The following is a 27,330-nucleotide window of genomic DNA, read 5'->3' as shown; positions in this document are numbered from 1 at the left end:
TAGGGAAAGAGAGAAAAGAACATGAGAGGGAGGTGTGTGGGTGAAAGGGTGCTTGGGGAATAGGTTCTTTCCAAGTCCCCTATCTACTCTTAGTGGGGAAGTGACGGTCCTCTAGTTCTGTGGGGAAACAAAACAGGGGCTCTGGGATTATTTGGAGGTTAACTATGGCTAATTGGGAGCAGAAACAGGTTTTGAGGAACCCCTTTGAGGTTTTGAGAGAGATCTGGATCTTGCCAGGGACAAACACAAGCCCAGACAGGAGGCTCACTCTCTGATTTAGGGAGGGGAAGGACGCTGTTAATAAGTATTTTAGGATGTTGGTGGGTTCCAGGAACAAGAATTCAAAGGCCAGGCATTGGGAGTCTGCTGAGAATTCAAGATGAGGGAGGCAGTTTGGCTGGGAAGCATTTAACTCTTCTTATTTACACAGTTTTGAGAGTGAGAGGGTTCGGGGAAGTCTCAGAATCCAGCCATCACCTTTAAGGGTTTAATTTCAGGAGGGGTTTATGAGGGGGCTTCCAGGGATCGAGAACATGGGTTTGAGAGCTCTTGTCATATTTTGGGGGTGCTGATTTAGGAGCACTTTTCAGTTAGCTATGGGATACATGTGTCTGAGGGACTCAAATTGTTGCTAGATCCTACTAACAAAGAACTACTGTAGCTGTGGGGTTCAGAAGCCAAAGACGGTTTCTAGGGCAGTATAGTATGGGTGGGGATTTGAAATTCGATTCCTGAACAAGAATCACCGGCCCCCCGCCCCCAACCCCCATACCAGGTTGATAATCCATTGGGATTATCAGAAGCACACAGAAATTGGAGGGAGTTAGATTGAAGGATAGGTTCTCAAAGAGAACAAGATCTGGTGTGTGTGTGTGGGGGGGATTAGGGGACTCAAGCATTCTTTCTGCCTCTCCTTCGCCCGTGCCCCAGCCCCCAAAAAAACCTTATACTAAGAACAAAACAAAACAAAAAACCCAAAAACAACCACCAAAAACCCACAGAAAACCTGGCTGTGCAACTGCAATGGCAGATTCCAGTTCCTCCAAGCTTCTCTAAACCACCACAGGGACCCAGGCGGGGGGGAGGGAAGGGGAGGGGGACCCGGGGTTCTCAGCTTCCCAGGGGGGAGGGAGAATAGACTGGGTCCCATGTTCCCCAGATCCTTGGGAAGGATCCTTGATCAGGGACCCAGGTGTCGGGCATCTTAGCCTTGGAGGGGGAGGGGGGGGCGGGCTGGGGCACCCGGGAGGAGGAGGGAGAGAGTGACTTCCAAAATTGGCATCAGGACAGAGCAGGGCGGGCGGGAGGCAAGCAAAAGGAAGAATTTTCCTGGAGAAACGGGGGGACCTGAGTGTCCCAGATTTGGGGAGCTGATCAAGGGTGGTCCCCCCTCGATCCTCAATTTTTTTTGGATTTTTTTTGGGAGCCCTGGACCCCTATAGGGTGGGTGAGGAATGTAGTGTTGGTGTAATCTGACTTGGGCATTTCTGTTGCCTCTCCCACCCAAGTTGGAGACGGATGGATTGGGAGGGGGGGAGGGTGTCCCCAATTCTAACTTGGAGTGGGGAAACCCCACTCCTAAACCCTCTTGGGGGGGGTTCCTCCCATCTTAAGGCACTACCCATTCCTTAAGTCAGCCAGGAGAAAGAGAAGGCCGAAGATACGACTTGGGGTGTCTCCTCTCTCCTGGGCCCCTAACTTGGGGAATATGCTTCCAAATCGGCTCCCTTCAGAAATGAGGGGGGGGACCAGGAACCAGGGGGGAATAGCTGAGGTAAGTGGAGAAGGGGCAGGGAGGTATCCTCAGTTTGGGGGCAAAATGGGGGAAGTTGGGGGGAATGGGTGGAGTTGGGGTATGGACTTTGAAGATAGGGTGACAGGTTGAGGTTACTTCTTGAACCCCCAAATCCAGAGCACACATTGCCTCAAAGCTGAAAGTGGAGACCAAAGGATTCTTTCGTCTCCCCACCTCTCCCATTGGCCTCCGTCTCTAATTTTTAAGTAATTTGCCTGATGATTAAAATTAGGATTTTTTTAGGGGTTCTTAGGTTTGAGGGCTAAGGCAGGTGAAGATGAGCTCTGTAGTGTTGAGGGTAGAGAGATTTAGGAGGGGGTACCTAGGTTCCTCCAAAACCTGAAAAACTGTTTACACCATCTTTGTTCTTTTTTGGTTTCTGGGATTTCTTTTCTTAAGGAAACTGAGAAGGGGGTTAGTTTTGTTGTTGTTGTTTTTAAATATACATATATCTATATCTAGAAGGGACTTTTTCCTGAAGAATGATTTTACTCTTGCTTTGGGTTTATGTATATAACAGATTCACATATAGATTTTTAAAATTGCATCCCCATTACCTTCTAGTGTCCTAGACAAGATGGGAGGACGTGGGAGGACAGGGGAACGTGTCAGGAGGAAGGGCCTGGAGCTTGGGGAGGAGCATGCGTGAGGGAAAGAGGGAATGTTTGTATGTTCAACGTGGCTTCCCCTTGGGGATTTGGGCCTGGTTGATGGAACCAATATGGGGGTGAGTATGTAGAAAAGGACACAGGGATCCCTAATAGGACCCATAGTGGAGCTGAGGAGCAGGGAGAGGTAGGTGGGAACACCAGAAGTAACTTCTCTCTAGGCTTTTGCCTACTCGAACTCCCTACCCCTCCGAACTCCAGCCGTTTCTTCCTCTCCCTCAATATTTTGTGCCAGGCCAGGGGTCCCAAGTAATTTTTTGGCCTCCATCTCCAATTCAGACCCCAGCCCCATCCATATCCAGAACCGGTTTTCACTACCTGTCAGCCTTTCTCTGGCTGGCATTGTATTTGTCTACCTTTGGAGGATGTGTGTGTGTGTGTGTGTGTGTGTGTGTGTGTGTGTGTGTACACATGTGTATAGGGCAGGGGCTGATTAAGGTGGGATTCTTGTCAGTTACCTTGCCCCACCCCCCTCTCCTTTCTAGTTGGCCCCTACCTTATATATACCACCTGATCCTTCTTTGGGCTGGCTTCTCTAGGAAGGGAGAAGATGGCCCCATCTATTTGTCAGATTCTGTGAGAATTTTGTCTATCTACCTGCATGTTCACCTCCCTCCCTCCCATTGCCACTGCATCCCCTAAGATCTACCCAGCAAGCCAGGTTCCAATTTTTCCATTGACTAGCCTTATGTTTCGTTTCTTCCTGCTTCTATCTACCTGTCTCTGTACTACCCTTTTGTTTCTCCACAGCACTCTCTCCCAAATCCCATCCTGCCTCCGCCCCAGCAGCACACTGTGGTTTGTTCAGTGTTGTGGCCAAGTCCAAACCACACTGTGGTGTTAGAGCGAGGGTAGGGGAGGCATCGCCACCATCACAGCCTGGACCCTGGAGCAGGATTCCTTGGACAACCTGGAGGATGGATGACTAACAAAATGGAGAGACCCCATAAGAACACAGGGGGATCCTCACCAGGATCTTTCCTAGGGGCCACCTTTAAGGGAGACTGAACAGAGTACCCCCACATGGACTATGGGAAAAATCCTAAGCATTCAGGGAAAAGTTCTACCTCAACTAAATGAAGTCTTTTGTCTGCAACTTTGTTTTCTACTCCACTCCCACCACCACCTCAGGCCCCCCTGGCTTTAGCAGCACAAAAATATTGGCACCTGAGGGAAAGCCATGCCAGTATTGAGAGTGCTGCTCCAGAAAGGGGGTGGCTAGAGCAGCTGTGGAGAGAAGCCTCACTCGTCTCTGAATGCTGGAGGAATAGCCCCTCGTTCTCTGATGAGACAGAGACAAAGCCATCAAATTAAGAGTGAGATTTTTATTTGATTCTGTAAAAAAATGTCCATCATGGGCAGAGAGCATGTGTTCACACTGGGTCTGTAGGGCAAATATTTATTTTCCTCTAGCTTTCCTTTTTTTTTTTCCGGTTTCCACTCAGGTCCACGATAAAAGGGTCACAGAGGTCAGAGGTGGGAAGGTCATCGGGAGAGCAAAGGAGGATCAGTAGAGGTCGTGAGAAGTCCAGAGTCTAGTTTCAGGCTGTCTAGAACAGGAAATGAAATGAGGAGAGATAGAGAGCCCTAAACCCACCCCTCCAAGGAAATGCCTACCTGTCACAAAATGTATAGAACATCTGATTTGACCCATTCATTTTAGAGAAGAGAAAGGAAGTGACTTAACCAATGTCACACAGCTAGTCAGTGGCCAAGCCCCTAATCAAGCAGTCAAGTAACTCCAATCCACTTTTTTATTATACCATATCTCCCCACCCCACACAGTTCCCTCTCCCCAAGTATACCTTCTCCCCCAAATCCCAACCCTGCACTAATGTGGGAAGGGGAAGGACTCCTACCCTGGTCGAAGTTGAGTTTCTTGGCTGGGGGAGCCTCCCCTAGCCCCTCAATGTCCACTAGGTCACTGTTGGCATCTGAGTCATTCAGGGCGCTCAGCGTCACATCTGAGAGGGAGGCATCAACTAGGTCCCCCCCCCCAATTTCCCCAAACCTTCCCAACCCCAGCTCCCCAGCTCCTCAGCTCCTCCCAACTCCTCTTCTTGCTCTTCCCCCACAGGTTGAGGGAGAACTTTTCCCTTTTAGCCTCATTTCCAAGTTCATTCATTTGACCTCAGATCTTATCTTTCTCCTTAGCACTCCCCTACAAAAAACACTCCATGGCCCTCACCAGCCTTCTGCTTCTTCGGGGGAGGGCCCCCAGTTTCAGGGACACTAGACCCAGTGGGTGGGGGTACAGGTAGGGCAGGAACCAGGACACTAGATGCTCCCTTCTTGGGCCCCTTCTTGGGTGATTCAGTTGGAAGAGGGAGGCCAGAGTCTTCATATACCTTTCTTTTCACTGTAGACTTTATTTGAGCACTGAGGAGGAAAGACAGGGGACAGGGGAAAAGGGGAAAGGGTGTCAAAGGGATATGGTGGATAAGAGGGGGGATGAGATATTAGGAAACTTAGGGGAATCGAATCTGTGGCCTGGGAAACTCTAGCTCAGAAATCCCTAATCTTTTTCTAAGGAGGGATTACTTTTCACTTTTCCAAGTGTTTGGACCACTTAGGGGAAGGGCCAGGAGGTTTAGAAGTAAAATGTCTGAGAAAGGAGGGGAGGAGGCTTCATGCTTCTTTATTTGGAATTCCAGGAAACTACAGAGAGGGAATCCTATGACAGGAGTGGATTGGGGAGAGAGGGGAGAGCAGGCAGGAGGGTAGGACATTGGCTTATAAAGATCTACCATAAATACCTCTCTACAGTGTGGGAACCCCACCCTAGGTAAACATAAGGAAACAACTCCAAATGCAAGTCTCTCTAGAAGTAACTCTCTAGGAGGGGTCTTACAATAAGCACAATCTTCATAAGTACCTTCGGAGATCCTAAGCAAACTACTTTCTGAGGTAACCTAGGAGACCCTACCAAAATATTTCAATAATCCCTGCTTCAACTGTGGTAACTCCCATATCGTTTACATCCAGTTCCCAGGGACATCCTACCAAGATGACCAGAGACAGCAGGAAAGGTAGTACAAGGGGAGGAAGAAAAAGTGGGAGGAGGATGAAAAGGTGGGAGGAGGAAAAGCTGTTCACACCCCCCCATTCCCTGTCTAACCACCCTCCCTCACACAGTCCGGTCCTTGATGACACAGCTGATGCGATTAAGATCGTCCCCAAATCGTTTCACCGCAGCCCTCAGCATCTCTATCTCGGTGTCTGTCCACTTGGCACTGTCAGGAGGGGAGAGGGGGATGGGGAAGTGGAGTAGGGGAAGGAGGGGTAAAATCACCCCACACACCTCATGCTCTGGATTTTCAGTTCCAAAACCACCGAGCCAGCCCCCTTAGTCCTTCCACAAACCCTAAGTGTGTATCTGGGCACCTCACAGAAACAATTTAAACTACCCTGCATAAACCCCCACATCTGCCTCCCTCAACTCTGGGCATGAAACTTACATAAATATGATCTGATTCCTAACATACAAAGAGCCTGCCTGTAATGTTGAAATAACAGATTTTGTACAGTATGATAAAGTTAACAAAGCAGTTATACAAATCTCACTTGATTCTTATAACAGCCCAAAGACTTGTGCCTTTACTAGTGATCCCTCACAGGCATAGAAAATTTAAATGACATGCTCAAGGTCACATAATCAATAGTCTACAGAGACTTGTAAGCCAAGAGGCTAACCCCCATAGTCAAGGGCAAGGGCACGGGCACTAATTTGAAAACCAGGGGTCAGGAAATGGTGACTGTGGAGTGTCTATCCCTTCCCTCGGCTAGGGCAACGTGTGTCAGATCCTCCCTCCTCCCTCCTCCCTGGGTTGGGGGCAGTGGGATCCTGCTCCGCTATTCTCCTCCCAATTCAAACATACCCGGCAGGGGAGGAGTCCGACACTGGATGCAGCTGCATTGTCAATTCACCAAGCTTTGTGAAGGCAGCACCAGCAGCGGAGAAGATCTCCCCAACCTGGAGGATGGCAGGTGATGGATCCAACCACTAGGATTAGGGGGTACATGCCCAGGACACAAGCTAATCCCGAGGGGCGCTTTACTGGAGCATGCTTCTACCTTGGGAGGAGTGTGATACTAGCAGATTCCCGCTCTAGGGGAAGCACTCTATCAGAATCTCCATTCTCCCCGCCAGGTGAGAGATGTACCTGGAGTTCTCCTCGCTGGGTGAAAAGTGGAAACTAAGGACACCCAACCTCCTTTTCCGCTCCCGAGAAAGCGCTATCCAGAGGGTCCCCGTTCCCCCTTTCCCTGGGATGGTAGGGGAAAGGTGCTACAACTTCAGGATTGGTGGGAAGGACGCTAGGCTGGGGGGTGGTTGGAAGGGGGTCCTTTCCCGCGATTCCTCATTCTCCAAGTCCGGTGAGAGGCGTTATCCTCGGGGAGGGGGTCTGGCCTCCCCCCCGCCGGACTACCCTGGCTCTCTCGGTCTCTCCCGGGCGGGGGTGGGGGAGGAGCGCGCACCTTGGTGGAAGCTGACGTCATGGCCCTGGACGCCAGCTCCCGGGGACGCAGCTGCAGCAGCTGCCGCACGAGCAGAGAACGGGAGCAGCCCAGCCACCAAACGGCCGCGGAAGTCCCGCCCCTCTGTTCGGCAAGCTGCTTCTCACCGGCCCCTGGAGTCCGCCGCGCTCGCGCTCCTCCCCCGCACCATCAGTCGGAAGGAACGCTCAGTCCACGGGGCATGAAGGGAAGGCGGCGGGCAAAGGCGCTCGCCCCTACTACCGGGGTTGGTAGGCGGAGCTCACTCAGCTTCCGGCGAGGCACCGGGACACTTCCGTTTCTGATTAATCCTCCTCCGGGTTTGCTTTCTTACCACGCCCCACCTCCCTAACCCTATACTGGTCGAGGGTTCCCTGCTCTCCCTCCAACTCTGCGAGCTCCCCAGGCGCTTAAAGACGGCAGGGGCTACAAGTACAAACTCACACCGAGGCCGCAGAGAACACCATCACTTTATTTTTACTAGCGGAGACAGCCGCGGGGCTAGCACGGGAAAGGGAGAGCCACTCCCACACAGCTGGGATAAACCGCCCAGCAACATGCCCAACTGGGGCCCTCCTCTTCCCCACCCCCCACCCCGACCCACTCTCCAGGGGGCAACCAGCAACACCCTCAGCTCCTAAAGTGAAAGAAATGGAAGAACCTCAAGAAGGAAGGGGAAGGTTGAGAGAAGGGAATTTAAATAAGAGATATGGGGCAAGGGGGACCCGGAAATCCTTGGGGGTGGCCTAACGGACCATGTATTCTTTGCGTTTATTGAGCCGTACTTGGCAGAATGAGAAGCCTCCCAGGAGAAGGTAGAGGCCAGCAGCAATGAAGCAGTTGTAGCTCACTCGTTCATAAAGTTCATAGATTTTCTGAGGACCACTCCTGGAGGATGAAAGTAAGGGTGAGGACGGCTGCTTGGCCTCCCAAGTCCTCACTGCCCCCAGGGTACCTGAAATCCAGCCCCCTCTGTTTTCCGCCAGCTCTCCAAGCTAATTGGGGCCTGAGTCTCCAGCCTCTGTCCCTGGGAAATCCCTCCCATTCCCTACAACTCACTCAGTAAAATCATTTTCAGTAAAAGGTACATCTTCAATTAGCACAGCAGAATGGACGTTGAAGAAAATTCCAAGAAGGACCTGGGGAAGGAATATGAGGCTAAGTGAAACCACAAATCTAGGTTCCCAGTCGCTCCTCAAGAATCAACCTTGACCTGTCCTTCTTCCCTCTCGTTGCCATAACACCAGGCTCTCAGCTCTGGCAGTACTTAGGGATGGGCCCAGACTAAACCAGAACAGGCCGCCTAATTCGAGAGGTCACTGGGGTGAAACTGAGACCACCTTCCCTCCATCCCACCCCCAACTCAAAAAGGACAAGGCCCCATCAAGGGATCCAGCAACAGATCTCACCCACATCGCCCTTGTCTCACCGAGGTGAGAGCACGGGAAGGACTTCCTAATATGGCTTTCTACCCCATTCCCGGGGCCAGGGGAGAATTAGGGGAAACTACCCCCAGCCTTGTCCTTTAACAGATTCGGAATCTCGCTTTCCTTAATTAGCTCTTGTTCCTTAAGCTCGCCAGACCTTTCCCTCTTCCTAACTTCGATTTCACTCCATCAGAGTAGGCTCCTCGAGAGCAGGAGCGGTCGTTTGCGTCGTCTTCGTAATCCCCAGCGCTTAGCAGTTGGCTCAATGCTGTTGTCTGACTTCGCCCCTTCCTCCCCTAGTTCCTCAAATTCTCATTCTGTCCCCCGCCATCCTTTTCTCCCTCAAGTCGGCTCCCACGATCCCTTGAAAACGCTCTCAGGTCCCACCCCAAAAGGGTTTCAATCAGTCAATCCCTCGGTGCCACAGATTTTCCGTGCGGCCCGTCCTAGAGATTCTCCCAATTGCGTCGCGCCCTCCCTCGGCCTCCTCACCAACATGATCACCCCCCAGGCGCTGAGGACGATGCCGCAGGCTGCCAGCTTCGGCCCACAACACAAGAGGGAAGCCATGGCAATCCCAGTCCGGGACGGACAGCGTAGGGGCTGGAGAGAAGTGTCGGTCCCTGGGAACCGAGGCCAGGATTAAGGTGTTTTAAGGAAGCTGGAATGGACGTGGGAGGTTCCCCAGGAGGGAGGGCGGAGCACGAGCCGGTAGGGTCGTGACCCGCGGAAGGGGCGGGACCAAGGAGTGAGGGGTAAGGAGCAGATTTAGAACTCTGGAGACCGACTGTTCTCAGAGAACGGACTGGCAGAGAGAAAAGCTGTAAAGAAGGCATTCCGAGGATGAAATCTGCAGCACATGCAGCTCCCACAAAGTCCTATTTTATCGGATCCGAGGGCAAATACGGATCTTTCCCTCCTCGTTTTCCCGCTGAATATGGTACAGTCCGCGGGTGGCCGGAACAAAAGGGGGGGGGGCGCTTCACGTGACTGAACAATTCCAGAGTCACGTGACTCCGAAGGTCTCCCTGTTAACCTCTCCGAACAGTGAGTGCATCAGTGGATTTCCAGTTCGAAGCACCCCCCCCCCCTTTTTCGGGGTAGATATCGGCCTAGTTTCTCCCATCCCTTAACTGGGAAAATGCAGAGAGGACGCGGGGCAGGGCGGAGGGGACACCTTGCCCAGCTGTAGTGGAGGGGGTACGTCTTATGAGGAGAGGGGAATGAGATCCATTTCCACCTTTGGTTGGGTGGGATGCGGTAAAGCCTGGTTGTCCGAGGGCATGATGGCATGTATGCTCTCAGGTCTGCCAAGTGGGCCTCCAGAGATGTCAGGAGAAGGGGGGCGGGGTAGCAAGAACCAGGGACTGAGACAACCTGAGGGAAAGGTCCTTGTTCCTTCTTTTTCAGTTAACACTTTGGAACCAGGAATAGCATCTTCGGACCATCTCAGCATTAAGCTCCAATTCTCTGGAGTCAGTGGGCCTCTGTGATCCAAACTAGAGGCTTGGGAGTCATCAGGAAAGTAATTTCTCATTGAGAGAAAGCCATATGCTTCGTGCTTCAAGCTATAAGACCCATCTTATCTAACTCCCTTGTTTGCCAGAAAGGAAATTTAGGTTGTGGTTTGTCCATTGTAACAGAGTTGATGTCATGGTCAGAATTTGAACCCAGGTCTCTAAATTAAATGCTCTTTCCACTATCGTACACTTTTCCTTCCTACAAAAACGAAAACAACATTTACCCATTTCTGGAATACTTTATTCATTTCTGGCTCATGAACTTAGAGAAAAGTAGAACAGACTTAGAGCTGATCAGAGTAGCTGTAGTGGAAAGAGGACTGGACAAGTAATCAGTAGACCTGGGTGCCATTCATCTTTTACTGCATAATTTTGGGCAATTGGATTAATTTATATTAATTTCAGTTTCCTCATTTGTCAATGATGATAATACCATTTATACTTCCTACCATACAAGGTTGTTAAAAATAAAGTTATTAAAGGATTTGTTTGGAGGAGCTGTGTGAGCAGACTAAAAGGTTTAGTATTTGACACTGGAGAGTCAACATGGTGCAGTGGAAAAAGCATCGGTGATTTGAAATCCAGGTTCTGGGTTCAAGTTTCACCTCAGATACTACTTTAATGATATAGGATAGGATGTTATTTAGACTTTGAGTCTTTGTACCCATATGTATGTTGATCACAAGATAATGGACATATAGTGTTCCGAATAATTTAGAAGTGTTTTAGAAGTAAATTGTTGGGGGCGGCTAGGTGGCGCAGTGGATAAAGCACCACCCCTGGATTCAGGAGTTCCTGAGTTCAAATCCGGCCTCAGACACTTGACACTTACTAGCTGTGTGACCTTGGGCAAGTCACTTAAGCCCCATTGCCCCGCAAAAAAAAAAAAAAAAAGAAGTAAATTGTATGAAGCTTGAAAGACACAAAATTAAAATAAAAAGAAGGGCATAAAATCAATTACCCTTAGTGATAGTACAGAGTGATGCTGGAAACAGCTTCAAAAAAGGCTATTTGGAGAACTACTGTAAACTTTTGAGCCATGGAAGATGACTGTGTCCTAGAATATCACCTGGATGGTACAGTGGCCTTATGCCAGCATTGCAATTATTTTGTTCTCTGAGCAATATAGGTTGAGATAGCTTATAGTATATAGATTTATCTCTTTATTTCCTGAAGATTGTGGCAAAGGGACGGGGATATAAAAGGACACAGAAGCAATGAGGTGTTGTAGTTAGGGGGACTATCAGTGCTGGAAATAGGGGATACTTTCACATCTGGTTACACTGGCAGCTTTCCCTTCCTTGGGCAGAATGATATAAGCCTGGCCCAGGAGGAGTCAAAGGGAAGGTCATTTCTTACCAGGAAGAGCAGTGCCAGAGAATGAGATGCATGTGTGGGCAGTGGGAGAGGAGTGTTGCCAAGCAGTGAATATGAAAAAATGACCCATGACACTGGAGTGTGATATTAAGCATGCTTTATACCAGATGGAGAAAGACTCCTCAGTGTGGGGGTGAGAAAGAGCAGGCAGGTCCAATGTGGGGACAGAGCCTCAAGTTTGTGGTCTTTGTTTCTGTGGATATGAGAGTAAAAGGAGTAAGGTTAGGAAAGGAAACAGGGCTTTTCCAACCCAATCAGAGTGGTGGTCAGCCAGGTGTTGGACTTAGATGGTAACACTGTTCTCTATACGTTTTGGCTTAAGATGTTCATAGGGCAGGTCCAGGCCTTTATTCCGGGCCACAATCTCCCCTTCCAGGGTTTCTAGATCATCCTGAAAACGTCTCAGTACAGCCTTGGGCCCAGGTCCTGAGAAGTATTCCTCCTTGTGATGACCAAGGGGTACCTGGGACAGAGAAGAGGGTCATCTCAGTCACAAGCTTCAGGTTTGCAGACCCTTGGCTAACAGTTTTATTCCTTTACCCTCTGAGCCCTATTCCCTCTGTTGGCCCTGGCTCTCACCATGTCTGGCTGGAACCGACCCAGGTGCCATGAAATAGTTATCTGGAGACAGGCCTGATGGACATTGGGAAGTGTGGCCATCACCATCTCTAATGTCACATCCTTTGTGGTTGGTGGTGGCTGCCTCATAGTGCATGGAGCATTAGGGACCCAGCCATACCAGTCTAGCTGTGGTAGAGAGAGACTGAAGTCACTTAGAGACCTAGGGATCTGAGCCCTTAGTTCCCTTCCTCTAAACCCTTCCTTTGATAAAGAAAGGTATTTGGCCTGCACACACTCAGGGATTCACATTTCTAAATTACTTTACCTGTCCCTGATTAACGGCTGAGTGTTGAGCTGAGCATGTGAAGATGCACATGGTGACAAAGTAGCAGAGCTCAGCACGGGACTGGAAAGAGACAGGAAACCCTGGAGGAGAGAAGAGTTTGTAGATGAAACAGAAGACTCAGGGAGAAAGAAGTGCTGGTGTCCCCATGAGGTGGCCAAAATACTGGGATGTGTGGACTTAGGAAAATATTGGCTTTTAGAAGCTGTATGATCCAAAGTCTCATTTTTCCCTTCACTTTTAGAGGGCTTTAGAAGTGTAAATCACTTCCTCCACTCACAAGTCTTTGTGTTCTGTAGGTTTAGATATAAGTTTAGATTTGCACAAGGACTGTATGTGGTGGACTACAACAGGCAGGGGTAGCCAGAGACAGCCAGAGGACTATAGGTGAGGAAGGAGGAACTTAGTCCTTGATGGAAGAAATGTCTCTTACTTTTATCCTTGCAGAGAGGATGGAGCTTGAAGGATGAAGATGCTAAGATCTACCTACTGGAAAAAGAATCCTGCCAAGTGGTGCCTTATGTGGCTCTTGGTGCATTGTGTTTGTGGGCTGGGGTTGTTTCTGTCTCTGTGTTATCAACATTTGGGGTGTAGGGAAATGTTAGGGGCCTGGGGTCTGAGATGATCTTAGGTGGTCACTATGCCTGCAAAGAGTTTTATGAAGGTAGAGGAGCTCAGGGAGACTTTTAGAGAGGTCTCTAGGAAGCGTTTAGAAGAGATGATTTTTCAGCATGAGATGTGGAGTCTTACCTCGGTCCTGGGCCCCACACAGCCCAATCTCAGTGATCTCTCGGCACCAAGCCTGTAGCTCAGGGTCACTCTGCACAACCTCATCCCCTGAATAATGGAGTTGGACCATTCCTTGCACATACCTGCTCCCCAAAAGAGAAAGGGGTCAGGGAAAAGCAGCTAAGGGGGACAGATGGGGCTTCACTAAGAATCATAGAATTAAAGTTAGAAGTAAGTTCAAGGAACATCTTTTTCACCCCAAACTGATAAAAAATTCTTTATATCATATTGCCAAAAAGTTGTGATTTTGGTTTCATCTGAAGATCACCAATAAGGGAGACCTGTTACTTTTTGAGGTATCTTATTTCCTGTTGGGTAGCTCTGTATTTTAAAAAACTTCTTTTTACTTTTCTCATTTGCTCTTAGTGCTGCCAGGTGAGGCACAGAACAAATCTAGCATTTCTTATAAGTCCTAAGCTGGTCATTTAAGTGATTGAAAGCTTCCTATTCCTCTCAAATCTTCTGCCTTCTCTTCCCAATTTGGACAGTTGGGACCTTTGTCCTTCTCCAGTCCTGCAGTATCTTTCTCATTCTCCTGACCTTTCATACATCACTAACATTCCTTTAGCAATGGTATTGATTTGGGCTCAGGGACTTGAACTTGTCCAAAGGGCAAGTTGCTGACTTTGGCCTTCCAGCCATCATCATGCCATCTGTCTGAGCAGTAGTTCTGTCTTTCCTTTGGACCTTTTTTGCCCAAACATAACTTAGAATGCCTTTTGTTGTCTTCAGCATTCATTACCAGAGTCAGATCATTCTGTGCTTGACACTGTTCTCCTAGGATTGTTCTACTCTTGTGTTCATCCCCAATTAAGGTTAAGTGGTCAAAAGATGCAGTAGTCTTTTCAGAGGATTTTCACTTTTCTTCCTCATTGGCATTTTTCTATTTCCTTCCTTAGATATTAATTTTTGAGAGCTTCCCCTCCTTCCTAGGCTAGCTTTGAGTATAGACTTTGGAATTTTATTCTATACTTTCTCTGAAGCTTTTGAAATTTTCTCTTCCTATCAGCCAGGTTTGCAACCTAGGTGCTATCCTTAGACTCTCTTTTCTCTTCTTCACCCCATATATCCAGGAAGCTGCCAAATCGTGGCATTTCTACCTCTGTGATATCTCTTGCACCATTCTCTTTCTCACATAGCCAACACTCCTTATCACTGTATTGACCCATATCACTTCTTGCCTGGACTATTGTAACAGCTTTATGTCTCCTCTTTCCAATCCATCCTACACACAATGGCCAAAGTGATTTTATAAAAGTGCAGATCCAGTGGCTCATTTTTAATTCAAATATTATTTCTTCATTATCTTGTACTTTTTATTTCTATTTTCGTATCTTTTACAGTTTATATACTTATTAGTTCAGTATCACACAATACTAATATATATATATATACAAATAAGTATAAATATAGATATATTGGAGGTGCATGCTAAAACAATTTATTTATTTATTTATTTAATTTTTTTAGTGAGGCAATTGGGGTTAAGCGACTTGCCCAGGGTCACACAGCTAGTAAGTGTTAAGTGTCTGAGGCCGGATTTGAACTCAGGTACTCCTGAATCCAGGGCCGGTGCTCTATCCACTGCGCCATCTAGCTGCCCCTAAAACAATTTTTTACTGAAATGATCACATGGTAACAGGAGTTGGGAAGACCAGTTGTCCAGGATATAAAAGCCTAGCCCATGAGTAGTCAATACTCTTTAGATTTGGTGGACTTCTGAGTGCCCTATGAGGAAAGATCTCCTGATCATGTGCACCACTATGCCTACTATGGAATTGAGGGGAGCAATTGAACTCTTGCTCTAGGTTTGCTTACCCTGATTGAGTGAGCTTCCTTTTGTCAAATGGTATATGGAGCATGAGTGTCTCATCCTCATTCTGGTCACAAACTTGAAGTATCACACTGTCCTGACTTAGGCTTGGAGCTTGAGAAATAACTTTTTTTTTTTTTTTGCTTTTTGTCCCTTGTTATCCTTTACCATTTGAATAAGCCATAACTTTCTATAGCAGTGTTCTATTCATGAATCATACTAAATCTCACTGGTGCCAATTTGCGATCTTGCTTCTTATTCATCCATTGTGCATCTGTGTCATGTATTTGATGGATTTGTGGGGTTTTTCCCTGGGATTCTCCTGTGAATTGTTGGGCATCTCTCCTGTTATTCTTCCTCCTATGCTGTAGCTGCTTCTCTCTCTCCTCCCTTTCCTCCCTCCCCTCATTCTCATCATCTTTTTTTTCTCTCCATTTACATTTGAAGATTCCTAGACACCTTTTAGTTTCAAGTTTCTTTTCCATAGGCCCTGAGAATTTTTCATCGCTGTGTGACAAATCATGTAATGTTGCTAAGTCTCAATTTCCTCAGCTGGAGTGAAATGGAAATAGCATTCACTCTCTATAGAGTCCCTACACTTCATAGGTAGTTGTGAAGAAAGCGATTTGAAACTATAATATGCCATGTTAATGTGGACAATGACTTTTTCCTCCAAAAATAGAGATGATGCAAGCTCCAACCCCTTCAATGACCTTCTTTTTCTCATATCCTGGCCCCGATCTCATGACTCTTTTATATGTCCTTTCAGGCTTGGTTGTCTTGTTTTCCTGTTTTAAATTATCTAGTTCCCAGTCCTTACTTGTCTTATCACTATTGGAATCCCTTGGCCCATGTTCTCCCTGTTCCACTCCATTCCTCCCCTAGGTACCACCTCCTCACCGGGAGATGATGTCCCAGAGCCGAAGGGCATCGTGAGCATAGAGAGCTGATGGAAGCCCCAGGAGCCCTCGGTCAGCCAGGTCATCAGGAGGGCAGAGGGATCGATAGGTCAGACAGGCTGTTGCCCTTCGGAGGACATCCAGGTGACCTCCCCCACCAGTGTTCACCACCTGTGTTGGTTGAATGAAAAGTTAGGATGGGATGAAGGTGGAGAGCCAGATTTAAAAATTAGAAAGGAAGATGGGAAGAATTTAGGGAGTTGGTTTATTTCTTTTCCTTTCTTTTCTTTTCTTTTTTTTTTTTTGCTTTTCCCTCTTTCTTATGTCCAATCAGTTGCTAGGCTATTAAGGTATACCTTAATAATGTCTCTTGTTACTTGTGGCCTGCACTAATGAAATAACCTTCTAACAGCTTTCCTGGCCTCCAGACTCTTCCTTTCTAAGTCATCCTTCAGTGCTGGCAGAACTCCAAACAATTCAGATTTGATGTTTTCATTGCTCTGCCCCCAACCTTAGGTGGCTCCCCATGTACGTACAATAAAATACAAATTCTTCAGCCTAGCATTCAAGGTCCTCCCTAACCTGGCTCCAGCCTCCCTTTCTTTATTTCATATTACTCCCCTTCATACACTATATGTTCCAGCTAAACTGGCACAGTATCCCCATATATTACCATAATATAATCCTTCCACATCCATCTATTGAAATATTTCTCTTCCTTTGAGGTCTAGCTCAAGTGTTACTTCTCTCACATACCCAGGTAGATATGATCTCCTTCCTCGAATTGTACATTGTTGTTTAACTCTTCTTCTGTACTTAAATCATCTTCTAACTTGCAATTATATGTATATGTCTCTTTTCTGCCATTTGTAAGCTTATGAAGGACAGAGATTATGTCTGGTTTTATCCATATAGTCATAGTGTATGCTAGGTGATTAATAAATATTTAATTGGATTAAAAATAAGATAGTATCAGGTCATTGATTTGAAGTTGTAAGAGGGGTAAGTCTTTATGGGTTCCTAAGGATTAAAAAAACAAAGCATCTGGGGTGGGGAGGTCCATATTCTTCCCTGACTCCCCCATATTTTTCTAAGTCCTGAGTCTACCCCTTCATACCTGATCAAAAATTCCCCCATCAGCAATGAGCTTGGTCCGAGCACGAGTATTAATCTCCAGTGTGTACCGGAAGTGAGGCATCAGGAGCTATTGGAAAAGGACAGGTGGATAAAAGAGGGGGAAAGCTTCTGTCCCACAGGACAATAGACCCTGGGCAAGGACAGTGCTGCAGTAGAGGAGCATTATAAAGTATGTGGACAGATTACCTGTTTGGTATGGGATGAGATCAGATCTAGGGGAAAGAAGATAAAAATGATGATCTCTTGAGGTTCTTTCAAGGATAAGAAACTTGGGTGAGAAAGAAGGGTAAGGCATTTGAGGTTGGTTGTTTTGTAGGAGCAAGAGAGAAGAACAGTAGTAAAGGTATGAAAGTGAGACTGAGCCTATCATATTTGGGGAAGACCAAACTGATTGGAGGAAAGGGTTTGTATGCAGGACCAAATTATAGAACAAAACTTAAACTGTGGGTCATGACCCCATAAGGGGCTGCATAACTGAATGGAGGGGTTGTGAAAAATTTGGCAGGAAATGTTTGATTTGCATACTGGTTTTATATACCTACATAACAGGGTTTGTGTGAAAATTTCTTGGGTAACAAGTGGTCTTGAGTGGAAAAAAGGTTAAGAAGCCCTGCTATAGAAGACCATGATGGGAAGTAGCATTCATTGTAGTGTGTTGGGAAAGAGAATCACCTGATACATATTTTTGAGGAAATTTAGGATTCCAAGTTTATTTGTGTACTCCCTTCTGATCGGCTCAAAATCTTTAATTTCATTTTCTCCACATCTTTTGAGAAGTTTTTTCCTTGGATCATTGAGGAATTATTCACAATCTATATCTGTAATCTCTGTAAGTTACCTTCTTTTAATGGCTCATCTTCTTCCTGCCCCCAATAGTGGATACCCTAATAGGTTCTGTCATCTTCTCCACATCTTCTTGTACCCTTTGTCATATTTTCATGGCTTTGGCAGTCGTCTCTGTCTTATACAAATCTACATGTTCAGCCCAAACCTTTTACTGGGTCTCCACTGCTATATTTCTAGGTCCCAAATCTCCCTCTTCTCAAATGTCACGCAATGAATTTCAAGTTAACTTGTCTAAACCCATACACATCATATATCCCCAAAATTATGTCTCTTCACACCAAGTCTTCAGCTTCTGTCACTCACTCAAGCTCAAAAGATCAGTAATCCCTGACTCCTTACTCTCCCTTGTTCTCCATCTGTAATCACCCAAGCCCTGTTGAATCTTCCTTTGTAATGTCCTAGCTCCTGCCCTCCCTTTTCACTGTCACACCATTCCGATAGGATTGCAACCTAATTGTTGTCATTGTCTCTCTACTCCATTCTGTGCAGATTAGTCTTAAAACACCCATTTTCACCCAGCATAAAGTCCAAAGTTCTTAGCCACCTTTAAGATCTCCACAAATCTGGTCCCCAAATATCTTAAGAAGCCCTTACTTCTGCCCTGCACAGACTCTCCAATTCAGGTAGCCCGTTCCCACACTTTCCCCCCACCTATGCCATTTGTTTGTTTGTTTTTTAAATTTTTGGGGGTGGGGTGGGGAAATGAAGGTTAAGTGACTTGCCCAGGGTCACTCAGCTAGTAAGTGTCAAGTTACTGAGGCCAGATTGGAACTCAGGTACTCCTTAGGCCAGGGCTGGTGTTTTATTGACTGCGACACCTAGCTGCCCCTCCATGTTTGTTCTTCTCTCTACTAGAAGTGAAAAAAGAAGGGGAAAGCAATTGAAAGAGAGGGAGTAAGAGGAAAGAAAAAAATGGAGAGCAGGCAAGCAAGGGACAGGAGGAGAAGGAATGTGAAAGGGAAGGAGAGGGAGAGTGTGCTAGGAGATATTAGAAAAAAGGAATGAGGGGCAGCTAGGTGGCGCAGTGGATAGAGCACCAGCCCTGGAGTCAGGAGTACCTGAGTTCAAATCCGGCCTCACACACTTAACCCTTACTAGCTGTGTGAACCTGGGCAAGTCACTTAACCCCAATTGCCTCACTAAAAAAAAAAAAAAAGAAAAAAAAAAGAAAAAAGGAGTGAGCACCTAATTCATGTCCACATTACTACAGTCTAGAACTTCAGAATATAAGATGGAGAAAGAACCTGAGATATCATTAGTTCCATTTAATTTCACAGAGGAGGAAACTAAGGCCCAGAGAAAGAAAATGACATTCTTTTTTTTGTTTGTTTTGTTTTGTTTTTGCAGGGCAATGGGGGTTAAGTGATTTGCCCAGCGTCACACAGCTAATAAGGGTTAAGTGTCTGAGGCTGGATTTGAACTCAGGTCCTCCTGAATCCAGGGCCGGTGCTCTATCCACTGCACCGCCTAGCTGCCCCCGAAAATGACATTCTTTTAGCTGCACTAAAGCTTCTTTGCTGCCAGATGAAACACATAATGCTTAATTGGTGTAAAGAAACCCTCCCTGAATATTCATCTCTAATTGCATTTGGCTTCTGGGACCCTTAGAGGCAATCCTTTCCCCTGGCTTCACAAGGGTGGGATATGAAGGGTAGTTCTAAGGTGGGGGGGGTGTACCTTGAAGATGGGATGCATCCCTGGGAGGCACCTCATAGTGGCTACAGCAAACACCTCAGCCATCAAATGGGTTTTCAGCAGATGTGCTTGCAGCTCATGCAGCTGAAAATCAGAATTTTTGACCCAGGCCTTGGCCAGGAGCCAAGTGAGGGAGGGATCTGAGGGCAGGAAGAGTGGTGGGACTGGAGAGTCAGAGCAGGGAGGCTGGAGCTGGAAGACAAAAGAATCAATACAGTCAGAGAGCTGGAAGTGGCAGGGACCTCAGAGGCCCAGGGGAGGTTAAATGACCTGCCCAACATCAGACAGGGAGTGAATGTGAACTCAGGGCCTCTATTCCAGTCATTGCTCTTTTTACAGTACTATATGAGTAGGGCATTAGATCCCTGGGTCTGTGATAGAGAGGGGTTGATGAGGCAGAGCAGAGAGTCAGAGGTCTTTGTCCCAGGAAATGGGTTGGTGGGGAGGCAGTGGGGTGGAGGAAGGATGAGTAAGGGAGCTGGGTAGAAGGATGCCTGGGTTCCCTCACCTGGATGGCCATGGGTAGCAGCTTCCCATCAGGCTCCATCTTGAACATAACTAGGGGGGCAGCCAGGTGCTGCCTCTCTCCCTGGATCTCATTGGCCTGGATTCCAGCCAGCAGGGAATAGTCAGCTTCAAACAGGCGACCCTCCTGGGGGATATATTAGTCTGAGGTCAAGGTTCAGAGCTTAATGTAGAACAACAGTTTTAATACCAGGGACAGTCAAAGGATCAGCATAAAGGACTGAAAGAGAAATCCAGATTCTGAACTTGACCCAGACCCACAGAATATGAAACCTGGAGGGTACCTTGGAGGCCATCTTGTTCAATGCCTCATTTACAGAGGAGGAAACTGAGGCCCAGAGAAGTGAAATGACTTGTCCAGGGTCACACAGCTACTAAAGCAAAGCAGGGCTTAGAAATCAAGTCTTCTGACTCCAGAGGCCTTTTGTTTTTGTTTTTGTTTTTTGAAGCAATTGGGGTTAAGTGACTTGCCCAGGGTCACACAGCTAGTAAGTGTTAAGTGTCTGAGGCTGGATTTGAACTTAGGTCCTCCTGACTCCAGGGCCGGCGCTCTATCCACTGAGCCACCTAGATGCCCCTCTCCAGAGCCTTTTTAATTTACATTACACTGAGACAGCTTTAAGGGCCCCTTTGCTTGGATTGCCTTGTTCCTCTTCTAATCTCCCTTTCCCAATGGAAACTCCCATACTATTTGGCCTCTCTCCCTAGCACAAGCTTCTCTACCTCCACAAACAAACTTTCCACCTTTCTTTTTCTTTTCTCACTTCCAAACCAGAGGTTGTTCTTCCCCCAAATTTCTTTTCCCTCCTCTCAACCCTTCCAAACTCCCAAACCCTACCCTCCTACTTCCCCCAGGAAAGTTTCCTTAAATGATTTTATCTGTCTCTTTAAAAAAATATATCTTTTGACTCCCATCTCTCTCTTTTCCCCTGTGCACTGTACTAATCTTTGTTGGGGGGTGGGGCAGGCAGCAGCTAGGTGTCCCAGTGGAATTTTCAAATCCCACCTCAGACACTTGACACTTACTACCTGTGTGACCCTGTGAGCAAGTCACTTAACCTTCAATGCCTGGCCAAAAAAAAAATCCATTTGGAGATTCTTCATTTGTTAATCTGTTCCTGTCTCCATTTGTTTCTTCTTTTTCTATCTTGTTTCTCTTATACTCCAAGTTCTCCAGAAAAAGAATAGTAGATTCATTTTGCTCTTATGTTCCTTTTCTTTGTGTTTTACATATCCTCAGATGCAGAATGAGGTTCTGCATGAAGGTGTAACTCAACTGCTATTGACTCTTCTGGTTGCACTTGTGTGGTTGGTCATTGTTTTTTCCAGGATTTAATTAGTGTTTCTCCATTCTTAAAATTGTTATCCTTATGTAAACTAAACTTCCCTAAACTTCAAACATTGTGTTGTTTGTGTTTAGAAACTGACCTAATTTAATTCCTTGAAGCCTTTTTAATATTGTATCATCAGAGAGATATCAAGGAAGAAGAAAAGATTGGAGTAGAGAGGAAAGTGGGTACCTGGAGCTTTCTTTCCAGCTGGGCCTGAAGACCCTCTGTCCCTGGGGGGATCACGAGTCTAGTGGGGAGTGAGGTGGACCTTCTCAGCAGTGTGGGATTGATACCATTGAGGAACTGGTAGCCAAAAAAGTCATCATCCTTCCAGGACTGGCGCACCCTCTCTGGGAGCAGAAAGTAGAGGTAGGGGTCCTAACCTCCATGTTCTGACTCCCTTCAGGGTCCTAAGAACTTGAGCCCTCCACCCTGAGATGCCCAGGACACTCTCAGGAGAGAGGCCTGAAGTGAGTCACCTTTAGGGACATTTCTGGGTAAGATGGTCAGTGGGAAAACAGCAGGATAGAGTATTTGGGAGAAGTTTGGTGTTATGGGGAGGGGGAGCACAGAATGTCATGGATGGGTCATTGGAGAGGATGGGAATGGACTGAAAGATTATGGGGCTGTTACTGACCAGACAGGGCACTCTTGTTGCGCCAGACAATTTGGTTAAAGTCTTCCAAGCTATCCCAGGAGCTCAGGCAGGTGTACAGGCGTTTTAGACCAATCTCTATCACTCTAGGATAAGGAATAAAGGAATTAAGTGGGGAATTTGATGCTTGAATGATTGATCCCCTCAAGCATCATATCTGTCATTGTGCCTGGGAGCTCCCACCCCAAACCCCAGTTTTTAACTCTGGTCTCTTTTCCTACCCTGCAACCTGTGTCCCCTCAAAGTCAATCTTCTTCCCCTCATAGAATCTCACATCCACCGGCAGGTCTTTCTCTGATGCTGCATCCACTGACAAGGGTATCCCTTCCTTCCAGGTGGCCCAACTGGAGGTCCATGGAATCAGAAGTTAATAGGTCAGTGAAGGGTTAAAAATAAAGGATCAAGGGGCAGCTAGATGGTGCAGTGGTTAAAGCACCGGCCCTGAATTCAGGAGTACCTGAGTTCAAATCCGGCCTCAGACACTTGACACTTACTAGCTGTGTGACCCTGGGCAAGTCACTTAACCCCCATTGCCTGCAAAAACAAAAACAAAAAACCAAAAAAAATAAAAAAATAAAAAAATAAAGGATCAGTGGAGGATGAGAGGCCACTAAAGGGTCAAGGGTCACAGTTTAAGGTAGGGCCCAGGAGTCAGAGCTTAAGTGACTGAGAGGTCAGGGGTCAGGGACATCACCGATAGAGTGTCCTTCTCTCCTCCAGCTCCTCTTCTGCATGTTTCTGAAACAGGCCCTGGGCTTCATTCCTCATCATCCAAGCTGGGGAGGCATGGGAACAAGGTCTAGCTTACCTGCTCCATCTCCGTGTAAGTGCTTCCAAACTGCTCTCTATCCCCTGAACCCAGCTCGCCAGTTTCCTGAGTCTTATCCCCATTTTCTGTTGTTCTCTGCCTCCATGTCAAATCCATTCCCCATCCCTTTTCTTCCCTGCTGTCCAGCCTTACAGTAGGTCTCCTGTTGTTCTGTGTCCTCACCCCAAGCCTCCTATCCCCATCTTAGCCTTTCCCCACTTGTAAATACCATGTTTTCTATCCTTGCCTAGCCCTCCCTCATTCCCACACCTCCTGTTTTCTAAAATCGCATTCTTCACATTTTCCATTGTGAGGCCTTGTTTATTATCTGTCTCTATTACTAAGTCCCTAGAATTACTCATTGTACATTTTATTCCTCATGTCCCCAGCCTAACCCAGGTAGAGCTACTGCTTTATAACATAGAACTATCAAATGACTTTTCTTTCAGCTCCCTGTACTTCTGACCTCCTGCCCCCTTGCTGTACTGTCTTCCTTCTCAACAACTTTCCTCAACAACTCTCTCCTATTCTTTCACTTTAACCCCAACCAAACCCCACCTTTGTGCCAGTCACATTTCTTTAATGAGCCTCAATCTCATTTTCTTTAAAATGAGGGCATTAATTTGGATAACCTCTATGCTCCCTTTCAGCCCCAAGCCCTCTGCCCTCTCATAGCCCCAGACTCCACCCTTCTCACCAGTAGCCACAGGCAGGCAGATGATGTCATCCCCTTGCACCCAGCGGTAGCAGGGGAACACCACCTCCTTCTCCATGCTCTGCTCAGAGCCCCAGACAGTTATGTGGTTGCAGAACCAGGCATCCTTCACCAGAAGGTGGATTTTACGAAGCTTCACAAACACGAGGGGACCCAGGTCTTCTGAGACATCAACTTCAAAATTCATTGTCTAGGATATAGGTTGGAGGGGAAAGTAGGAGAACCAGGAGGTAGAGAACTGTAATTATAGCTCACAAAGTCATATACTTTGGGGCAGCTAGATGGCGCAGTGGATAAAGCACGCCCTGGATTCAGGAGGACCTGAGTTCAAATGTGGCCTCAGACACTTCACTTACTAGCTGTATGACCCTAGTCAAGTCACTTAACCCTCATTGCCCCACCAAAAAAAAAAAAAAGGAAAGAAAGAAAGACAAAGTCATGCATTTTTATAGATTTTACAAAGGAGGAAGCTGAAGCTTCAGATGTAAGGGTACTTGCCTGATGTCATAAATAAGGTAAGATTTGAACTTAGGTCTACTAACTTCAAGACATTCTGCCTCTGTATTAAAAAGATGTTTCATAGGTAACTGTTTATTGTACAACCCAGAGCCTGGTCTCCTGTGTGTGGGTCAATGTCAGATAAGAATGTGAGGAATGAACTTATTATGTTCATGCACACTGTTACTGTTGGAAACAAAAATCAAATCCAGATTGCCCCTTACAGCATGTATGATCTTGGGCCTCAGTCTCCTCATTTTTGGGGGGGGGAGGTGGCAATAAGTGTTAAGTGAGGGTTAGGATGGATTTGAACTCAGGCCTTCCTGAATCTAGGACTGGTGCTCTATCCACTGCACCACCTAGCTGCCCCTAGTTTCCTCATTTCTAAAGTGAAGGAAGGAGTTGGACTAGATGGTCACAGTGTAAATTCATGGTAGGTACCATGGTATTTGGTCAATGGAATTAAATATTTTAAGGTTCTTTCCATCTCATATACTATGTACCCATTAGATACCATTATGGGGGATTATTCTTTGGTCGAGTAGTTGGGATCAATACAATTAAATCAAACTTAAAAAATTTTTCTTTAAAGTGACACAAGTTTATGAAAAGTGGTTTGTCTGGAGAAAGAACACGTTGAGTGGGGGGAGGCAAGGATTGGGAAGCCTATGAAGGACATGGTATCGGAGCTGAGCCTTGAAGGATGAGTGGTATTTCAACAGGTAAAAGGAATGTGAGAGTTAGACTGCTTTCCATGCTTTCTATGATCCTTTTTTAGAGATAATCTTCTGTGAGTTACATACCTCATGCATATCTTATAAGTAATAAATTCTAGAACATTTATAAGATCTAGCCCCCAGAGAATAGCTTTTCAAATAGTCAAGGGACAGGCATCACAGAGCCTGATGTTCATATATATGTGAATATAATGGAATACTAATGTGCTCTAAAAAATGATGAAGTTGACTGAAAGAAACTTGGGAAGACTTGTATAGACTGATGCAGAGTAAAGTGGGCAGAAGCAGAACAATATAGAATAACAACATTGTAAAGAGAAACAACTTTGAAGGACTTAAGAACTCTCATTAACCAACCACCATTCCAGAGGGCTCATGATTTATTGGACTCAGGATGCAGATATTTTGGACATGACCAGTTTAGTAATTGGTTTGCTTGACTATGCATATTTTTCTTTCTTTTTCATGGGGGAAAGATGGGAGGGAGAAAAGTAGTTCTTTGTTTAACAAAATAATTCTTTTTTTTTTTTAATTCTAAGAGAAGCATGAGGGGGAAAGTAGGACCATAGCGCTTTCTAGAACTTCCTCTTTCATAAGCCTGTCAGGTATGTAGGCTAGTCACCCTCATTTTCCAGAGAGGGAAACTGATTCCCAAAAAACTGAAGTGATTTGGCCACCCGGGAATAAACTAGATCCTCAGTGACAGAGCAGGGACATGGTAAGCCAGGTCTTCTGGCTCCCAAGTCAAGCATTATTTCTACAGTTCCCTCTCCTTTCCCACACCCCTCTGCCTCTTTGGCTCCGAGGTAAATGGCCTCTCCTGGGCATCCCAGAAGTCCATACATAGTTCATGACTATGTCCTTTCAAGGTTTTTTTTTTTCTTTTTTCCGTTCAAGTCCATTGCCCAGGAACAGGAGAGTTCCGGGTGTCCCTTATGCTCCAACTCCGTCGTTTTCCTGTTCTCCAGTCTAGGATCAGCATGGCAATAAGCTGGGGAAAAAAGCCTTTTCCCGATCCTTTCTCAGCTGTCTCGTTCCGTGGCACTCAGACTCCCCAGTTCCCAGACTTCCCCTTCGCATCCTAACCCTCTCACTGACCTGTCCCTTAATTGGCCACAGCGTCATCCCCAGTTCCGCCTCTGCACGCAGCCCGACCAGCCACAGCTGCACGCTGTTGACGGAGCCCGAGAAGGCAAAGCTCCCGGTGGCCACCGCAACCCGGTAGTGACCCATCTTGTCTGGAGACTCTGGCTGCTGTGAGAAGAATAACGGGAAAGCTGGGCAGAGCCCTGCCCACTGCTGTCCAGTGAGGCTCCTGGGCGCAGACTCCAGCCTTTTAGTGAAGAAGCCCTTCCCACACTAGGCAACGTACCTACACAGTCCCCGCCCTTGTCAGAATCTTGGAGTTTCCACTTTCCTCACCCCGGGGATGCGCCTGGACCTGCCTTGGAAAATGGGCGGGGAGGGGGTAACGTCTGGGGTTTCGGGGTTTCTTTGGAGGTGATTATGACTAAGTGGATGGGAAATTAGAGAACTTGGTTATCAGCAACAGGAAACTTTCCATTTGCGTTTTGGGGGATGTGGGGAGCCGATAGACAAGCCGACTGATGCCAGAAAGAAAATAGCCTGTTTCTTATAAAAACCAGGGCTAATTTCCCGAAGCCCAAGCACCTTTAGGCAAAGCCATTTCTCTTAAGTTTTGGTCGTATTTGGTTATTTTTGTTGTTTTTGTTTTTGTTTTTTAGTGAGGCAGTTGGGGTTAAGTGACTTGCCCAGGGTCACACAGCTAGTAAGTGTTAAGTGTCTGAGGCCGGATTTGAACTCAGGTACTCCTGACTCCAGGGCCGGTGCTCTATCCACTGCGCCACCTAGCTGCCCCCGTATTTGTTTTTTAAGATGATTTTTGGAGTAGGACATGATGCTATCTATGCCCCCTTCCAGCTAATACTGGCTATGTTTTATGACATAACTCGTTTCTAGAGTTTTAAGGTTTTCACAATCCTCCAGTAACTTGTAGCATCCCCATTTGACGGAAGAGAAAACTGAGACCCAGAGAGCCCAAAGAACTCATCTAAAACGACCCAGCTAGTGAGTGGCTGTTAGGACTCGTACTCCTGATTCAACTCCAGAATTTATTTCGGTGCAACAAAAGATTTATTTATCTTTCCCTTGCCTCCAACATGGAAGCTTTTTTAGAGAGGGCTCCAAGATGGCTTAGGGAATAGACTAGAGTCTGGGACTTTAAAGTTTAAGGGGAAGTCCTACTGAGCTTGGGAAAGCGTTGTGGGAAGGGAAGGGGAGGGGCGCACTCAGGTGACTGTTCGCTGTTCGACTTGGCTGCAGGTATTCTTGGGCTGGGTTTTACTAAACATTCTTCTCTATGATCTCCTTTTCCAGGGAGTTCAAATCCTCCCTAAAACAACTCAACACAACCAGTGTCCCAAAGCTTGAGAAGTACTCTTTGTGCTGTCCCAGGGGAACCTGAGCCTGATAGAACAAGTATATCAACCCAAAAGACTGGGGAAGAGGTTCCCTAGTATCCCTAGTAGGATCTTAGATTTAGAGCCAGAAGGAGCTCCCCTCCCCTACTCCACCCCACTTTGGTCCTGCCAGTTCCTCCCTGTTTTGTAGAAGATAGTCAGACTCAGAGAGGGGACCCGTCCAAGGTCAGAAAAGAACTGTCAGAGTTAAGCT

The 27,330-nt window shown here is 46.7% G+C and overlaps 3 protein-coding genes and 1 long non-coding RNA gene across 11 annotated transcripts; 1 reads left to right on the top strand and 3 right to left on the bottom strand.

Moving 5' to 3' along the window:
- Positions 1-3,894: 3,894 nt before the first annotated feature.
- C4H17orf49 (chromosome 4 C17orf49 homolog) lies at positions 3,895-7,277 on the bottom strand. Of its 5 annotated transcripts, none has more exons than XM_043962481.1 (6): positions 6,943-7,275; positions 6,342-6,436; positions 5,595-5,696; positions 4,652-4,842; positions 4,323-4,427; positions 3,895-4,013 (listed from the first exon to the last, which is right to left on the bottom strand). In XM_043962481.1, the coding sequence occupies exons 1-6, from the start codon at positions 6,961-6,963 to the stop codon at positions 3,949-3,951; spliced, it is 579 nt and encodes a 192-aa protein (XP_043818416.1). In that variant the 5' UTR covers positions 6,964-7,275; the 3' UTR covers positions 3,895-3,948. The 5 variants fall into 5 exon arrangements, with proteins under 5 accessions (XP_043818416.1, XP_043818417.1, XP_043818418.1 ...); XM_043962482.1 differs by having other exon boundaries at positions 3,895-4,009; positions 6,943-7,269; XM_043962483.1 differs by lacking the exon at positions 6,943-7,275 and adding an exon at positions 6,627-6,936.
- A 134-nt stretch (positions 7,278-7,411) lies between these two features.
- On the bottom strand, positions 7,412-9,088 carry RNASEK (ribonuclease K). Its single transcript, XM_043962486.1, has 3 exons — positions 8,880-9,088; positions 8,020-8,099; positions 7,412-7,848 (listed from the first exon to the last, which is right to left on the bottom strand). Exons 1-3 carry the CDS (start codon positions 8,955-8,957, stop codon positions 7,707-7,709), a joined length of 300 nt encoding a protein of 99 aa, XP_043818421.1. The 5' UTR covers positions 8,958-9,088; the 3' UTR covers positions 7,412-7,706.
- Positions 9,089-9,145: 57 nt separating this feature from the next.
- LOC122725387 lies at positions 9,146-10,090 on the top strand. Its single transcript, XR_006352733.1, has 2 exons — positions 9,146-9,434; positions 9,798-10,090. It is a non-coding gene; the product is annotated as an uncharacterized LOC122725387 (long non-coding RNA).
- A 1,274-nt stretch (positions 10,091-11,364) lies between these two features.
- On the bottom strand, positions 11,365-25,949 carry LOC122756231 (polyunsaturated fatty acid lipoxygenase ALOX12-like). Of its 4 annotated transcripts, XM_044005412.1 has the most exons (14): positions 25,735-25,949; positions 23,384-23,591; positions 22,573-22,654; positions 22,100-22,222; positions 21,861-21,964; positions 21,413-21,573; positions 19,876-20,019; positions 19,350-19,559; positions 16,807-16,893; positions 15,691-15,860; positions 12,939-13,060; positions 12,171-12,271; positions 11,864-12,031; positions 11,365-11,747 (listed from the first exon to the last, which is right to left on the bottom strand). In XM_044005412.1, the coding sequence occupies exons 1-14, from the start codon at positions 25,867-25,869 to the stop codon at positions 11,568-11,570; spliced, it is 1,995 nt and encodes a 664-aa protein (XP_043861347.1). In that variant the 5' UTR covers positions 25,870-25,949; the 3' UTR covers positions 11,365-11,567. The 4 variants fall into 4 exon arrangements, with proteins under 4 accessions (XP_043861347.1, XP_043861350.1, XP_043861348.1 ...); XM_044005415.1 differs by lacking the exon at positions 11,864-12,031; XM_044005413.1 differs by lacking the exon at positions 16,807-16,893.
- Between the last annotated feature and the right edge of the window lie 1,381 nt (positions 25,950-27,330).

The sequence above is a fragment of the Dromiciops gliroides genome, chromosome 4 (genome assembly GCF_019393635.1).
Source record: "Dromiciops gliroides isolate mDroGli1 chromosome 4, mDroGli1.pri, whole genome shotgun sequence".
NCBI lineage: Eukaryota > Metazoa > Chordata > Mammalia > Microbiotheria > Microbiotheriidae > Dromiciops > Dromiciops gliroides.
Note: the sequence above shows the minus strand (reverse complement) of the source record. Positions and strands in the feature narration are given on the sequence as shown.

Bases quoted from the DNA above. Each gene is read 5' to 3' on its own strand.
- C4H17orf49 (XM_043962481.1), bottom strand. From the start codon at position 6,963: ATGACGTCAGCTTCCACCAAG. The intron at 4,843-5,594 runs GTGAGGGAGGGT...TTTCCTCCTCAG, and splicing joins GTCATCAAGGACCGGACTGT to TGCTCAAATAAAGTCTACAG. The intron at 4,428-4,651 runs GTGAGGGCCATG...CCTCCCTCTCAG, and splicing joins CCCGAAGAAGCAGAAGGCTG to ATGTGACGCTGAGCGCCCTG.
- RNASEK (XM_043962486.1), bottom strand. From the start codon at position 8,957: ATGGCTTCCCTCTTGTGTTGTGGGCCGAAGCTGGCAGCCTGCGGCATC. The intron at 8,100-8,879 runs GTGAGGAGGCCG...TTCCTTCCCCAG, and splicing joins CCTGGGGGGTGATCATGTTG to GTCCTTCTTGGAATTTTCTT. The intron at 7,849-8,019 runs GTGAGTTGTAGG...TTCATCCTCCAG, and splicing joins ACTGAAAATGATTTTACTGA to GAGTGGTCCTCAGAAAATCT.
- LOC122756231 (XM_044005412.1), bottom strand. From the start codon at position 25,869: ATGGGTCACTACCGGGTTGCGGTGGCCACCGGGAGCTTTGCCTTCTCG. The intron at 15,861-16,806 runs GTATGAAGGGGT...CAACCAACACAG, and splicing joins ATGGGGGAATTTTTGATCAG to GTGGTGAACACTGGTGGGGG. The intron at 13,061-15,690 runs GTGAGGAGGTGG...TTTGGGGAGCAG, and splicing joins CTCTGGGACATCATCTCCCG to GTATGTGCAAGGAATGGTCC.